This window comes from Chinchilla lanigera, unplaced genomic scaffold (assembly GCF_000276665.1).
Source record: "Chinchilla lanigera isolate Chin_1 unplaced genomic scaffold, ChiLan1.0 scaffold00054, whole genome shotgun sequence".
NCBI lineage: Eukaryota > Metazoa > Chordata > Mammalia > Rodentia > Chinchillidae > Chinchilla > Chinchilla lanigera.
The window spans coordinates 4,715,983-4,731,949 of NW_004955455.1; the positions used below are offsets into that span (position 1 = coordinate 4,715,983).

Here is a 15,967-nt window from a genome sequence, read left to right on the forward strand (position 1 = left end):
CACTCTGGGAGGCTGAGGCAAGAAGATCGTATGCTCAAGCCTAGCCTGGGATGGGGGCTGGGGATTTAGCTCAGTGGCACAGTGGCTGCCTGGCAAGCGCGAGGTCATGAGTTCAATTCCCGGTACCGGAAAAAAAAAAAACAAAAAAACCCCAAAAGCCTAGCCTGGGAAACAGTGATGACTTAGTGAGACCTTGTCTCAAAATTAAAAATAGACAAAGGGCTGGGGATGCAGCTCCGTGCACAGGTCCTGGTTTTAGTCTCCTGTACCAAAAGAAAAAAAACTTAGAATGGTCTATGCTGAGAACATATTCCTGCTGAACTCTCAATGAGTCCCTGCCTCCTTGGGCAGGTGGGAAATTCTACTGTCACCTCTGAAGGTGACCACTGTGCTCACTGCCCAGCACCTTGTTCCTTGCCCTCTCCCCCAGGCGAACCATATCTGTGACTATTGTCTGTGTTCAGAGCCTCAGGTAACCAGAGCAATCTTTGTGACCTGCCAGGAAACCGGTTGAGGTTAGATTGACACAAAATTGGCCGCAGGTGGTTAGAAGGGCAAAGGTCAGGGTTCAAGTCCAGAAACCTGGTTTTAGGCTAGGGGTGAAGGGAAGGCTGAGCCGAGGGGTTTCAAGTCCCTGTCACGGCAACACGTGGGCTAAGGAAAAGCAAGGAGAGGTTCCTCCCAAGCCCAGAAGACCCTGCTCCCTCCAGTCTGGAAAAGAGTGCGGGAAAATAGCCCTGGGAAGCCCACGTGCCTCTGGAGAGGCAGCAGGGAGAGCGGGCACACGGTGCAATGGGGTGGTGGAAATGCGTCACATCTCAAACACGGGCAGGCCTTCGACTCGAGGATGTCTTGTGGTTCTTGCTTGACAGCCCAGGGGCCGTCCTTGGAGCCAGAGCAACCGCTTCTGCTTCTCTTGCCTGTCTGCTTCAACCCTGGGTAGACCAGAATGTTTCGTGGATGGTTTTAGGTGCCGAGTGTGTTTTCTCTGGCAGCAGACCTCCGGCTCAGACACTGAACTGAACAATGCAGCTGTCCCAAGGGTTGCACATCTGTCTAGAAGACCCTCCTATCTTCCCAAGCCTCATCATTTCTCCTCTAAAATGCATCAAGCACCTATTAACTAGAAAAAAAAAAAAAAAAAAGAAACCCCAGAATCCAGAAGCAGAAAGTGGCTGGAGCTTGGCCTCCTACTTTCGAAGCCCCTGGACAGGAGGTGTGCACTGAGGTTCTGGCCTCCGGGAGGGGTCTTTGGCAGAGAGAGTGCCGGCACTTTGAGGCAAAGACCTCTTTTACAGGGACGTCTGACCCCTCACTCCCAGCGTGGAGGACTGGACTCTTGCCCTTTGGCACACTAGGGCAGGACAAACAGCGTAGGCAGGATTAATGAAGCTGAGCTGGGAGCTGAGCCACCTGGCAGAACGCAAGCCTTTTGAGATAATGGTGGCCACTGTCCTGGTCCAGCCGGGGGGCAGAGTGGGGAGACGCAGGGCAGCGTGGCCTGGGCGCCCAGGCCCAGGTGCTGGAGTCAACCCTATCGGCTCGGACTTGGTGACTTCCGTGGTGCATTCCTGCCCTGTTTGGTACAGTCCACCCTGAAGAACAGGCGATGGTCACCCTGAATGTGGGCTGTGGGCCCCAGGAGGACCAACCTGGGAGAAACCATGTGCAGAAGCCGTTACTAGCCAGCTACTGGGTCGTGTGGCCCAGACCTTCCACTCTCCCAGGGAGACAGAGATGGAGGAAAAGCTCCACATTTCTCCAGGAATCAGGTCAGAGTCCAGCACGAGCACTCCAAGCGACAGCTCACACGCTGCATCCCGGCCCTGGGCCCTTCTCTGTAGCTCTGTGTCAGTCCTGGCCTCACTCAGGAGGAGGAGAAGCCCGGCTGAGCCTCAGCAGGCCCCCAGCGGTGTGGAGGGAGGGGGCCACTGGAGACTGTCTTTGCCCCCTCAGCTTTGTAAGGCTGGACGTGCTGTGATGGCATTGCCGCCTGGTCCTGCACCCCGTTTCTGCTTTTCCCCTCCACAGGGAGCAGAACAAGCTTGGAGAGGCCTCGATGCCCAGCTGGAACTGGGACCCTTGTCTTGCCCCATGTCCCACCAGATGCCTCAGATGACTCTACTCATCCATTCTGACCCTCTGTGTGCACAGAATGGGGCTTCTCTGCTCCTCAGGCCCAAAGCTGGGGTCTCTGCAGGGCCTGGGGATACCAGGCACCCCAAACTGGGATACCAGGCACAGGTCAATCCTGGGATAAGTAGGCCTTGTCAGAGGGACCCAAAGGCAGCTCCTGCAGGCAGAAACCTTTCTCTGTAAACACAGGGTCCCCCTCAATGTTGTCATTCCCATTCTCTAAGGACAGGGGAGGAAGTGCCCCTTAGAATCTTCGGGGTGACCTAAGCATTGGTTGGCCCCATTCCTGCTCAGCCACTGTGCCAAGGGGGCATATAGTGGTTAAGATGGTGATGCAGGGTAGGTGGTTCTCTGTAGCCACCTTTAGTGCCACCCGGAGGGCAGGGGGCAGACAAGGGGCTGCAAAGGGGTTGGAGGCAGCAGGTGCAGAGGTGGCCAGGGTCCTCATTGCGCTGGGGAGGGTCTCGTTGCCCTGAGACCCTGCAGCTTCTCCTCAGAGGCCTTGTCAGGGAGCAGCACCTCCACACTGTAGCTGACTTTCTTGGCATACATCAGGCTGTAGGTGTTGTCAAAGCGCAGGACATCTGCGAGGACAGAGAGATGATCAGTAGAGCGAGCCCAGAACCAAGCTAGTCAGCCCTTGGGAATGGGCTAACTAGGGCTATGGGTGGGTCTGAGGGTCAGCACGGCCCAGCCTGAGTCCACTGCTCACACCCCACTTCCTGGGTGCCAGTGCTGAGCCAGGATCGTGAGACCCAGCAGCGTGCCGGGGTGTGGCCCCTTCTAAGTGGTGGGCTTCATAGCAGCCTGCCATGACTCATAGGCAGAGGACAACATCCCCACTGCTACAGTTGGGATAAGCATCCCCCAAAGGCCCTTGTGTTAAAGGTATGGTGTCCAAAAGTGGCACTACTGGGAGGAGGAGGACTCTTTAGGAGGTGGTCTTTTGGGAGGTCCTTAGGTCATTGGAGACGTGCCTTTGCAGCGGATTTTGGAACCCCAAGTGTTTTCCTTTCTTTTTCTTTTTGCTTCCTGACTTGGAGGCATAAGTGAGTTTTTCTCCATCATGTTCTCCCACCATGATGTGCTGCTCTCACCAAAGGCAGTGTAATGGGGCCATTGGATCTTAGACTGGAACCTATAGGCCCATGAACCAAAGAAACCTTTTCTGTTTATAAGTTAATTTTCTCAGGTATTTTGTTACAGTGACAGGAAGCTGACTAATACACCCACTGTAGAGATGAGAAAGAAGAGGCTTATCCAAATGATGACTTTCCAGTAACCACAGAGCAAGGGAAGAGAGGGGTTGGAATTCCCTTATCACACTGTCCCAATCCAGAAGGCAGCCTCACTTCCTCCAGAGGAAAGCAGTGAGCTACATAAGCCAGTTTCCCAGCTGATAGATGGTGTTTTCCATAGAGGCAAGGTCTCTTGCAAGCTCTGGGACACAGTGAGTTTCCTGGACTCCTCTATCTCTACTCTCCTATTTCTCCCCTTCCACAAGCTGGGCTAGATAATGTGTCAACTTTGGCATGTGATTTCCTTTGGCACAGGAAACTGACCTTGGGTTCCCCATCTCCTCACTCTGCTCCCTATACAGGTGGAAGATCCGTGGTGTTCCTGGGTGCTAGAGTCTGGATTTTGAATGTCCCCCAAAGGCCTTTATGCTAAAGGTTTGAGACCCAAAGTAGTGCTGTTGGGAGATGGTGAAGTCTTTAAGAAATGGGGCCGTGTGGGATATCCTTAGGTCACTGGAGGTATGCCTCGAAGGGAACTGTGGGGCCTTAGCCCTTCCTCCTCCCTTTCGTTCCATAACTTATAAAGTAAATGTTTTGGCCAGGCATGATGGTTCATGCCTGTAATCCCAGCACTCAGGAGGCTGAGGCAGGAGGACTGTTGCAATTTCAAGACCAGCCTGGGCTACAAAGTGAGCTCAAGGCCAGCCTTAACAGCATAGTGAGACTCTATCTCAAAAAACTAAAAATTAAAATAAAATAAAGTAAATATTTTGCTCTGCCACATATAACAGCCATAATGTGCTGCCTCACCACAGGCCCCAAACCAATGGGGCCATTTGCTCGTGGACTGGAACCTCTAGTACTGGGCCAAAATAAACTTCTTCTCTTTATGCACTGAATATCTCTGGCATTTTGCTATAACAGTGGGAAACAGACAGACACTGGGCAATGCTGCTTCTGCTGAAACTGACCAAATTGCTGTGGCCTGAGAGGCCTGGGGACAGATGATGAATGCTAGGAGGGGCATCTCTTTAGGGTTCGGGCTGTGGCGTGAGCCATGCAACTGGAAACTCTGACACTAAGCCTGTGCTGTTTACTTCCCTGTCTTGAGCTGATGAGCTTGGTGTGAGGGGTTCCCAGGAGCTGAGCCCACAGCCCTGGGCTCTGAACCCCTGGCTCTTCCTTGGCGATGTGTCTCTGCCTTTGTGCCCACCCACAGGGGCCACTCTTCCGATCCAAGACCCTGTAGCCAACCCCCCTGGAGCCCATGGTGTTGAGAGCACATCCCATCCCCTACATGACCCCTGAGAGTTGGAAGTAGAAGGCACATGGAGCTGCTGGACAGGCAAGAGGCAGCCAGCTCTTCTCTGTCCTGAGAGGGAAACAACTCCAGCAAACCGTGCAGCTCTTACAGACGCCGGCCTTGAGGCAGGTGAGGCTCCCGTCCTCCGGCACCATGTGGGCATTGTAGCGCTGGCTGGGCAGCACCTCCGTCATCTCCCCAGCTCTCTGCCGCTCCCCTATCTTCGTCTTCAGGAAAACCCCAAAGCCGATATCCCCACCGTCCGATGCAAACTGCCACCTGCAGCAGACACAACCCCAGTGACCTCCTGCCTAGGCTCTGGTGTGCCATCCTCCAGCTGTGCCAGGGGTGGGCAGCCGCTGCCCCTACCTGAGCACACAGCCCGGGAACAGGATCTCGCTCTCCACCTGCTGGGAGGAGCCGCGGCTCACAGACACCTTGTGGTCGTACTGCATCCTCACCTGCTCTCGCAGGTAGTAGGTCCTGGGTACCTCGCCCCCATAGTTGATCTGTGGGTGGCGCGGGGTGAGGGAGGAACCGGGCTGTGGCCATCTCCCCTCCCTGCCTGTCCTCTGGGCTCCCGTACCTTGGTCAGGCACTTGGGGTTGCCATCGGGGTCGGTCATGGTACCCCCAAACTCCACGGGCAGCTGGTCAGGGCTGATGAACTTTGTCAGCTCCTGCTTCCAGTTGTCTGTGTGGGAGCAAAGGGGCCTCCAGGGAGCTCAAGGAGATCAACAGGGGGCCTTGGAGGTGATCTGATGTCTCCGGCTTGCTACCCTGGGTTTCCACTCCTAAGAGTACTCAAGAACTTTATGTGGCTTCCAGGCCCTGCTCTAGGACCGGAAGCCTCGCCCTTGAAGCTGCTAGGGTTAGATCAGGGTTAGTAATTAGTGAAGAGCATGAGACAGGCAAAGTGGGGCCTTTAGCATTGACCTCTGTCTGCTAGGTGGACAGAGGGATGGGCTTTGCCGGGAGGCCAAGTCACTCACCTCCCAGAATCACTATCTTCTTGCGCGTTTCCTCACCCATGAACGACTTGACCAAGTTGAAGGCTACTGGAAAAAGCTTAGGCGCTGAAACACATGAAGTTCCCTCAGGCAGTTGGACAAGTAGAGTTTGGGTGTATAGAGCTGTGGCCACACGCATGGGGTGGATAGGTGTTAGATCTGTCTTCTGCCATTCCCTGCTGTGCGACCTTCAGCTAGTGACTCATCCTCTTTGCGTCTTAGTGCTATTAATGCGAAAATATGAAATGGAAGCCAAGCATGGTGGTGCACGCCTGTAACTACAGCATTCAGGAGGCTGAGGCTGGAGGGTTGCTGTGAGTTTGAGACCAGCCTGGGCTATGCAGTGAGTTCAAGTGCAGCCGTAACTACATAGTGAGACCCTGTCTCAAAAAACCAAAAAATAAAATAGAATATAAAATGATGATAACCTAATGTATGTGTCACTATCAGTACAATGCCTGGCTCTCAATAAATAGCTGTATCCCTTCACGTTTTAAGGTGCTGGACCCAAGCTGGGTATAGTGTCGGCAATGTTGATTTCCCAATGGTACCGCTTCCTTTTCACACTCAAGATTTTCCCAGGTGTCCTTGGGGCCTTCTTGGGTGCACGCAGACGGGGGTTTGCTTTGGACCCATCCCACTGTGAAGCACTCTGCTCACTGGGCACTTTCTGTGGGTCCAGCTCTGTGCCACCCCTTCAGAGACCATCTCATTTAACCTCATAGCTCCTCTGTGGGGACTGTGTGTCTCCACTTCACAGAATGGGAAAACCGAGGCTCAGTGAGGGAAAATAGACTCACTGAAAGCCATAGAGTTAGCTAGGTTTGAAGCCAGATTGTGTAACTCCAGGGCACATGGGGCAGCCCCTCACTACATGGCCACCCAAGATGGAGACCACTCCTGCTCAAAGGGTGCTCATCAACCATGCGGCCCACGGACTGCCTGTCACTCGTCCATGCTGAAATAAGTGGCCATTTAGAAATGTAGGGGTTATTCCACATTACTGCAACATGCCCATGCGAGGTTCTGTATACCATACATTGCACAGCAGCAGTCTGCCAAGGACTGGAACTAAAAACACAAACCAAATCCGAACAAATGAAAACCCAGTTCTTCACCAAGGGTGGTGTGAGAAGCCCTGGGCTCCAAGGCTTACCCAGTGTCCCCCCACCCAAGCCTCCCCCGGGGGTCATGCAGGCCATGGGCTCACCTCGAACAACAATTAAGTTCTTCACCGTCTCAGGATAATTTGCTTCCAGGATGGCAAAAAACTGTAAAGTCAAGAGGAGGCTGGCTGTCGTCATTCTCCAGAACTCACGCGGCCCTGGATTTCTGAGGCTTTTTGTTTTGCTTTGTTTTGGTTCTGATTTATTTATTTATTTTCTGGGGTGGGAGGATACCAGGGATTGAACCAGAGTCCTTGCACTGAGATACAGCTCCCTACCTTTAAATTTTATTTTTTAAAATTTTGAGACAGGGTCTCCCTAAGTCACTTAAGTTGCCCAGGCTGGGCTTAAACTTGTGATCTTTCTGTTTCAGCCTCCCAGAGTGCAGGGAGTACAGGCAGGTGCCGCTGTGCCCAGCTTCTGTGGCTTCTGTGGATTCTGATGCTACTGAGACAAGAGCCCCAGCCCCAGCCCACCCCACTTTCCCACCAGCAGAGCAGAGCATATGTGCCCTCCTCTGAGTTCCTCTGGCTCCTCTTTCTCTTTGGGGGATGAGTGGACCCCAGGCTAGCATGGCTGACTGGTCTGTGGTGCCCTCTCTTTTCCATAGGCCACAAAAGCTGGTGTGGGGTGGGGGTGGGATTCCTGTTCCAGCCCTGAGCCAGGTGCCTGACTTACCTGCTGGTAGACCTCCACGGCTGGCTTCCACAGGTGTTTCAGGCTCAGCCCCTCCATGTCAAACACCATCAGCATCTTCTCGATCTTTCTGCCCAGCTGTGTGGAATACAGCAGGTAGACTGCTCAAACCAAGGTTCCCGAGGTCCTGGCCAGAGAGACTCAGGCACTGCTCCCACTCCTCTGCTGGTCACGTAGCAGCTTATGTCATTTCCCAAACAGAGGGAGCCCATTTAGGCTCTGAGAGGATGCTGCCTCTGAGTCCAGAGCAGTCTGTAGATTCCTAGTGCGTTATCATAGTTTGCCCAGCACTATTTCCTGGGTGAAGTTAACTACATAATTAAATACATTACTCACTGTGCTTTTTTTTTTTTTTTTTTGGTGGTGGTAGTGGTACTAGAGATTGAACCCAGGGTCTTCACACTCACTGTGCTACATGCATAACCCTTTTCTTTTTTAATTTCAAAGAGGGTCTTACTAAATTGTCCAGGCTGGGCTTGAACTCATAATCCTCCTGCCTCCACCTCCCAGAGTGCTGGAATTATAGGCATGTGTCACTATGCCTAGATCACTGGCCATCTTTATGTATAACAGGATATAGTTGTCCCTTGGTATGCACGGAGGGTTGGTTCCAAGACCTCTCACAGATAACAAAATCTATAGAAGTGCAAATCCCTTAAATACAAGGCAGAGCATTTGCATATAACCTATGAACAGCCTCCCATGCACCTCATCATCTCCAGATTACTTATGAGAGTAATACAGTGCAAATGCTGTGTAAATAGTTGTGACAGTGTATTGTTGAGGGACCGATGACAAGACAAAAATCTGTATGCTCAGCACAGATCCATTTTTCCTGAATATTTTCTATCCATAGTTGGTTCAATCTGCAGATGCAGAACCCACAGATAGGAATAGTTGACTGTACTATATGTACTTTATTGTTTTTTTTTTGTTTTTTTTGTTTTTTTTTTGTCTTTTTGAGACAGGGTCTCACTATGCAGTTCAGGCTGGCCTTGAGCTCACTTTGTAGCCTAGGCTGGCCTCAAACTCACAAAAATCCTGCTGCCTCAGCCTCAGGAGTGCTGGGATTACAGGCATGTGCCACCATGCCCAGCTTGTACTATATTTACTGTTCTGTAGTCTCATAAGTGTGTTCGAGCCAGAGCCATGCTCTTGGCAGGCTGTGTGGCAAGGAGCAGGATTTTAACCTTTCTGAGCCTTACTTTCTTTCTTTGTAAAATGGGAATAATTCTAGGTTCTGATGGAATTGCTATGATAATTCAATAAATGATGCACGAAAAGCCCAGTGCTGGGGGCATGGCTGATCCCTGACAAATATTAGCAGATTATATTAGTATCATAATCTCCATAATTATCAGCTCCTAGTGGAACCATCCATGAAGGAGAAGATGTTGTATCGACCCTGTAACATCAGCCATCCTGCTGGGCATGGTGGTGCATGCCTAAAACGTCACTGCGTGCACCTAATTCCAGGCTCACTGTTTTTTCAGGGAAGCCCAGGGTAATGGATTGTCCATCAACGTATACGGTTATGCGATTTACAATGGTGGGTTATGTTTTCCATACCAAAGCTGAGTGTCTGCCATTCCCAGGGTCTCCAGGGACCAGAGCTTTTCCTGCTCCCAAGATCAGTGGCTCAGGGAGACGGGAAAGGGCTCTGGTGACCCCCGGCTCAATGGCAGCGGAGAGTGCCATGCATACATTAAGATGTACAGGGAGGGGTGGTGGCAGGGGAAGGCCACTTTCCACCGGAGCCCTGAGAGCTGCGAGCTGGGGCTAGGTGCGCGGGCAGGGCAGATGGACCAGGTCTGTGGTGCACCTCACCATGCTGTCAGTCACTCACTCACCTTCTGAGTCTGCAGCTCACACTCGTGCGAAAGCAGCTCGCAGACCTTGACTCGCTTCCGGATGAGCTCCTGCTTAGAGGCTGATAGGAGGAGGCCCTTGGGGTCCAGGGTCCCAATGATGTCGAACCAGGTGGGGCAGCCTTCATAGTCATAGCCACACAGGCCACCCGAGTCATACAGCTGGACCACCTGGGCACATGGGTCAGTTCTGACTCAGACCAGCCCACTAGGCAGGTCCCTAATTCATCAGGTGGAGAGGGGGAAAAGAAGGGACATCAGGTGGTCTGGGGTGCTCCGTGGGCTCACCTCTGAGGGCTGCCAGGCAAGAATGTTGTCCAGGTCCAGTTGCTTCCGGAACTCCACATGCTATAGAGACACAGTGGGGCCTGAACCCTCCCTCCCCAAAGGCCTCTACAGGTATCCGGGAACACAGGGCAGGTCCCGGGGCCTGCAGCCACCACAATGCTGCCAGAGAACCCCAGGCGGAGTGCTCCAGGAAGCCCCTGGGTCTGACCCAGGAAGGGGCCCCCAGGAAGAAGGAAGAAGACACAGAGAATGGGCCCTTTTGTCACTGTTACCCAGGGTCTAGGGTGTAGGAGGCGATCGTGGGGCCTCACCTTCCGGAGCATGCCCTCGGATTTCTGCAGGTCAAAGTTCCGAGCTGCAAGAAGATGATGGAAGAGGAGGGTTGAGGCCAAAGGTGGAGTGAGTCATTCCCTGAAACCTTGTGGGGGGCTTAGTAAGGGCCCCCAGTCTCTTTCTGACACCACAAGAATACACTGGGGGTAGTCTGGAATTTTTCTTTTTGTCTTTTTGAGACAAGGTCTTGCTATGTTGTTCAGGCTGGCCTTGAGCTCACTTTGTAAACCAGGCTGGTCTCGAACTTGCAATGATCCTCCTGCCTCAGCCTCCTGATGCTGGGATTGCAGGCATTTGCCACTGTGCACGGCATGGATTTTTTTTTTTTTTTAATCAAAGATCTTTACTCCTCTAGAAGACTTTGGAAGGCCTGGATTTTTGTTCCCAGATCTTTGAAACTGTTCATTCTAGAGGCTGTCCTAGCCTGTAATATTTGAGAGTGGAGACTTCCTCAGGGTTGGGATGCTGAGAGCATGGGACTTGGAATCAGATGGATTTGGGCTTGAAATGTAGTTTTGCTTTTTTATTTCCTGTGCAACCTTAAATGAGTCACTTACCTTCTCTGGATCTTAGTTTTTAAAAATATACGAAATGGGAATTCTATCTTTAGCAGTGTTCAAAGGACAACATGGAATATATAAAATACTTGGGATAGTAAATGGACCATAGTAAGTTCTCAACAAACAGTAGCTACTGTGATTACTTATTTTGAAGACATATACTTTAATTGAAAATGTTATTCCTTATTTTATATAATTTTGGAGATGTGGTCTTGCTATGTTGCCCAACTTGGGCTCAAACTTCAAGTGATCCTCCTGCCTCAGCCTCCTGAGTAGCTGGGACTACAGGCATGTACAACTACATCTGGCTCTACTCTATTTTAGAAGTGCTATGACTATTCCTAATATTACTGGTTCACTGTCAAATTTGCTCATTGATGAGCCTACAATGACATGCAAGACTAGAGATTTTTCAAGTGCAAAGAACCTGAGATGCTTAGTGAGCCTCCCTCTGCCCTGATCATGAGCCACTCTAGAAATAATCATTGAGGCCACCAGCTTAGCCTTGATTACCTCCTCTGTCAGGAAGTTCACTATCTAAGCAGGCAGCCCATTCCATTCTTTAGCAGTTTGAGTCCAAATCTGCCTCACAATGATTCCAGTCCCAGATATATGTAACTGCTTGTCAATGGGTCATCTCTGCAAATATTTGAGGATAAGCCATCAAGTTTATTGGCTGATCTTTCACTTTGTGTGTCAGTGTGTCCAGTATCTCTGAGCTGCTTAGTGTGGTAGCCATTAGCTGTCTATGGCTCTGAGCAATTGAAAGATGCTTCATGTGACCGTGGACCTGAAGTTTTAATTTAATTTAATTTAAATAGTTACATGTGACTACAGGCTGCCAAGTTGAACAGTGATTTTAAGACTTTTCTGTGTTTTAGGTTAACCTTTTGGGAATTTATAGGCTCTGTTGATCCTTTGAATAATATCCATTTTTTCAGTCTATTTTACAGTTAGATTCTGCTGCAAAGAAAAATCCTATAGATTTTGTATCTGGCAATATCAGTGAGCTTTCTGTTTAGTTCTCTTTCTCTTTAGTTTTTCTATGGATTTTGTCACTTTTTGAGGAAAGATTTCCTTTCTCCTGTTTGTACTGCTCTTTTCTTATGGCATGGGCAAAGGGCTCTAGTTCTATGTTTAAATTGTAATGTTGCCAAGGATATAGCTCAGTGGCACAAGCACCTGCCTGGCAAGCACAAGGTCCTGAGTTCGATTCCTGGTACCCAAAAAATATTGTAATGTTGATTGATGTCATCTTTTCCTTGTTCTTGATCTTAATAAAAATGCGTCTAAAATTTCTTTTTAGCTGTAACATTTGTTAGGTGATTTTTGCTATATAACCACTACCAAACCACGGAAATTCCTTTCTATTTGCACTTTGCTAAGATTTTTGTTTTATCCTATAAATAGGGCTTGAACCTTTACAAATGCTTTTTCTGCCTTGACTGAGATAGCCACATAATTGTTAATTAACTCTATTAATGATTTAAATGATACTGACAGATTTTCTAATGTTGAGTTATTCTTGCACACCCAGATAAACTCTCTTTGATCACACTACATAACTTGATTACACTGCTGGATTCTATTATATAATACTTTATTTAGATTTCTTTACATCCATATCACTAAGTAAAACAGGTCTAGACTTTTCTTTTTTTTTTTCTCCCATCCAGCTCTTTTATTGTCCTGATCTGTCTTTGGAATAATGAAACTTACCCAAGTCTTTTAAGATAACTTTCATTCTATCCTAAAGAAATTTGCCCGGACATGGTGGTGCATGCCTGTAATCTCAGCACTCAGGGAGGCTGAGGCAGGAGGATGGTTGTGAGTTCAAGACCAGCCTGGGCTACAAAGTGAGCTCAAGGCCAGCCTGAACAGCATAGCGAGAACCTGTCTCAAAAAGACAAAAAAAAAAAAAACCAAACAAACAAAGAAAAAAAAAAGAAACTAAAGAAATTTGATGGGCCAGGGATACAGCTCATAGGCACAGTGCCTGCCTTGCAAGCATGGGGTTCTGAGTTTGATTCCTGGTACAAAAAAAAAGAAATTTGAACAGCTTGTATAAGATAGCAATTAGTTGGTCTTAACACTTTGGAGGAATTCATCTGTAAAGCCATTGGGGTCGAAGTGTTGGGAGAAGGGAGGTTCTTACTACCATTTCAATTTCTTTAATATTTATTGCTCTTTTGATTTTTTTTTTTTTTTTTTTTTTTTTTTTCCCGGTACTGGGAATAAAACTCATGCCCTCGCACTTGCCAGGCAGGATCTGTGCTGCTGAGCTAAATCCCCACCCCTTTTTTGCTTTTTTGAGACTTTCTTTTCAAGATCTTATAGTCTTTTCTTTTTCTTTCTTTCTTTCTTTTTTTTTTTTGGCAGTACGGGGAATTCAATCCAAGGCTTTGCCCATGCTAAGCAAGTGCTCTACCACTGAGCTACATCCCTAGCCTGTCAAGGTCTTGCAGTCTTGCATATATTTTTCTAGGAATACGTCAGTTTAATTTGGGGTTTCAAATTTATTAGCACATACGTGTTCATAATATTTTTTATTGGATGTTTTTAAAAAATCTCCTTAGTATCTATAGATTTATCTGTTAGGAACCAGAGTGTGGTCTCTCATGCTATGGATGGACGGGGGTCTGGGCCCTGACGGTGGCATATGAGGATAGAGTTTTTGGTAGCACCCACCACATGCCAGGCTGAGGGGCTGGGAAGGCACAGTCATTGATTTATGGAGCTGGCCTCTGAGTGGAGAGAGGAACCCGGATGCAGGATGGAGAGCAACACAGAGGGAGGGGGCTTTGGCAGGAGGCCCAGGGAAGGCTCCTGCTCCTCAGGCCTGAGGAGCAACTTTCTTTAAGCTTGTGCCTGTGCTTGAGTTGGTGAGGCAAGGAGCGGCGGAGCTGCCACTGACGTGGATGGGGCCGTGTCAGCAGGTCCTGTCACCCACGGCATGAAGGGGAAGTTCCCCTGTCTACCTTTTCCATGACCCGGCAACCTAAGGTATCTGCAATCGCACTTCTCTATCAAAGATGCACTTTTCTAAGCCCAGAAAGACCTATGCTGTGGTTCGAGTGAGTGCCCCAACGTTCCATGGGTTGAAACTTAACCCCCGCCCGAGGTATTAAGAGGGTGGAAACTTACTCTGATTATGCGTGCAGAGGGAGGCGATTGGGCTCAGACGAGATCACGAAGGTGGAGTCCCCATGACCAGGAGAGAGGCCGGGAGAGACATAGATGATGTCCTTGCCTCTTGCTATGTGATGCCCTGTGCCACCTGGTGAACACCGTCACCAGATGCAGGTCCTTGACCTCCAGAATGATGAGCTAAATAAAACTTTTTTTTTTTTTTTTTTTAACCTACACTCAATTATTTTTGTTTGTTTGCTTCTTGGGTTATGTTTGTTTTTGTTGTCATTGTTTAAGACAAGGTCTCACTTTGTAGTCCAGGCTAGCCTTGAACTCACCGTGTAGCCCTGCCTGGTCTCAAACTCATCGCAGCCTTCCTGCCTCAGCCTCCCGAGTGCTGGGATCACAGGATGCCCCACCACACCTGGCTTACTTCAGGTATTTTGTCATGGTGATGAAAAATGAACTAGGACACACTCACTCTGTTAAGGGGCTTCATAGCCTGGGCAGGGACACTGTGTTCCCTTATTTCAAAAAAAAAAAGGGAAACCGCTACTGCCAAGAGAACCCTAAGGAGACAAGATGATGGGATCTGAATAGGGTCTGGGTACAAAAGACTTCAAATCTACATATACTGTATAGGCTTTAATTACTACTACTGCTGCTACTACTACTTCTACTACTACATCTATATCTACATTGCTTTATTAATTGTGACAAATGTACCATGCAAATGTATATTCTAAAGGGGGAAATCTGGGTAGAGTGTGTATGAGACCTTTCTATGCTATCTTTGCACTTTTTCTGAAAATCTAAAACTATTCTTTAAAAGTTTATAAAAATAACCAGCCATGGTGGTACACACCTGTAATTCCAGTGCTCTGGGAGGCTGAGGCTGGAGGATTGCAGGTGCAGTGCAGCCTGGGCAATTTAGTGAGATCCTATCTCGAAATTTAAAGAAAAATGATAAAGGATTGGGGCTATAGCTCAGTGCAAAGGCCCTAGGTTCAATTCCTAGTACTTGGGGCTGGGGTTATAGCTCAGTGGCACAAGTGCCTGCCTAGCAAGCAGAAGGTCCTGAGTTCAATTCCCAGTACTAAAAAAATTCCTAGTACTGAAAGAAAAAGTTTATTGAAAAACGTAACAAAGAAACCAGATAGAACAAACCAGAAGGGAAGCATCAGCTCCTGGGTGGGTGCTTCCTTCATGTGGCATCTCTGACCTCCTGACCTCCTGTTTGACTCACAGAGCCCTGAACATAAGACCAATATTATGCCAATTACAGAGAAGAGAAGGTGAGGCTGAGAGACAAAGAAGGAGTTATCCTAGCTACACTGCTAGTGCATGATACAGCTAGGATTCAGTCACAAGTCTGCTCTATGGAAGACCACAGGCATTTTAAACTACACCCTGTGTGTCTACTTTCAGATCGACTTCTTCTTCTTTTCTTTCTTTCTTTCCTTTTTTTGAGACAGGGTTTCACTATGTAGCTCAGACTGACCTTGAACTCATGGTGACCCTCCTGACTCAGCCTCCTGAGTGCTGGAATTACAGGTGTGCACTTCCACACCTAGCATTAAACCCAGTTCTTGAAGTGTTTGCTAGTCACCACTCAATGTCCCAGTAGGTTTCCTAGGTTGGTGAAACAGCCTGTGCACAGGGAACCGGAGGTAGTCACAAAGGCAAGTCCTGAAGCCAGGGCTCCGCCATAGCTGACCAAGGCCGGGCCGGTTAACCTGAGTGATAACTTCCCAGGCTTTAACTCTAATCTCTCCTCGACTCTGCCTTCCTAGTGACTCACCGTCACTTTGCGGATGAAGAAACTAAGGCTCAGTGGAAACTCTGTGCTCAGGTTTTAGCCCAGAACAAGTGGATGCAGAGCCTTTTCCTTTCTTCTCTGCAGCACTGCCCACTTCCCTGGCCTCCCATCCCCCTCTCCTGAGCACCCCTTCCCCCTAACCTCCAGCCCCTGTGCTCTCACCTCGGAGCCAGCGCAGGAGAAAGTAGTCATCAGCCTTGGGCAGGGTGGGCAGCAGGTCACGGAGGTTCTCCTGGAACTGATAGGAGGGGAGCAGGATGGTCAGAAGGCCCAGGCGTGGTGGTGCATGCCTATAATCCCAGCACTCAGGAGGCTGAGGCAGGAGGGTCATTGCAAGTTCAAGACCAGCCTGTGCTACAAAGTGAGCTCAAGGCCAACCTGAACTGCGTAGCAAGACCCTATCTCAAAAAGACAATAAATAA

General features: G+C 49.2%; 1 protein-coding gene across 4 annotated transcripts in view; it reads right to left on the reverse strand.

Annotated features, from left to right (window-relative positions):
* Positions 1 to 487: 487 nt before the first annotated feature.
* The window catches only part of Sec14l4 (SEC14-like lipid binding 4), a 25,808-nt gene continuing 10,328 nt past the window's right edge, over positions 488 to 15,967 (reverse strand). For 3 of the 4 annotated variants that reach the window (XM_013520473.1, XM_005396269.2, XM_013520472.1), the window contains 11 exons: positions 15,708 to 15,783; positions 10,016 to 10,059; positions 9,705 to 9,764; positions 9,399 to 9,587; positions 7,531 to 7,626; positions 6,897 to 6,957; positions 5,669 to 5,752; positions 5,264 to 5,370; positions 5,047 to 5,186; positions 4,787 to 4,956; positions 488 to 2,720 (listed from right to left, as the gene is read on the reverse strand). In XM_013520473.1, the coding sequence (XP_013375927.1) occupies positions 2,581 to 2,720; positions 4,787 to 4,956; positions 5,047 to 5,186; positions 5,264 to 5,370; positions 5,669 to 5,752; positions 6,897 to 6,957; positions 7,531 to 7,626; positions 9,399 to 9,587; positions 9,705 to 9,764; positions 10,016 to 10,027 (1,059 nt within the window). In that variant the 5' untranslated portion in view covers positions 10,028 to 10,059; positions 15,708 to 15,783 and the 3' untranslated portion in view covers positions 488 to 2,580. Of the gene's footprint in view, positions 2,721 to 4,786; positions 4,957 to 5,046; positions 5,187 to 5,263; positions 5,371 to 5,668; positions 5,753 to 6,896; positions 6,958 to 7,530; positions 7,627 to 9,398; positions 9,588 to 9,704; positions 9,765 to 10,015; positions 10,060 to 13,741; positions 13,956 to 15,707; positions 15,784 to 15,967 lie in introns of those variants that run through there. The other variant, XM_013520474.1, reaches the window with a different exon arrangement.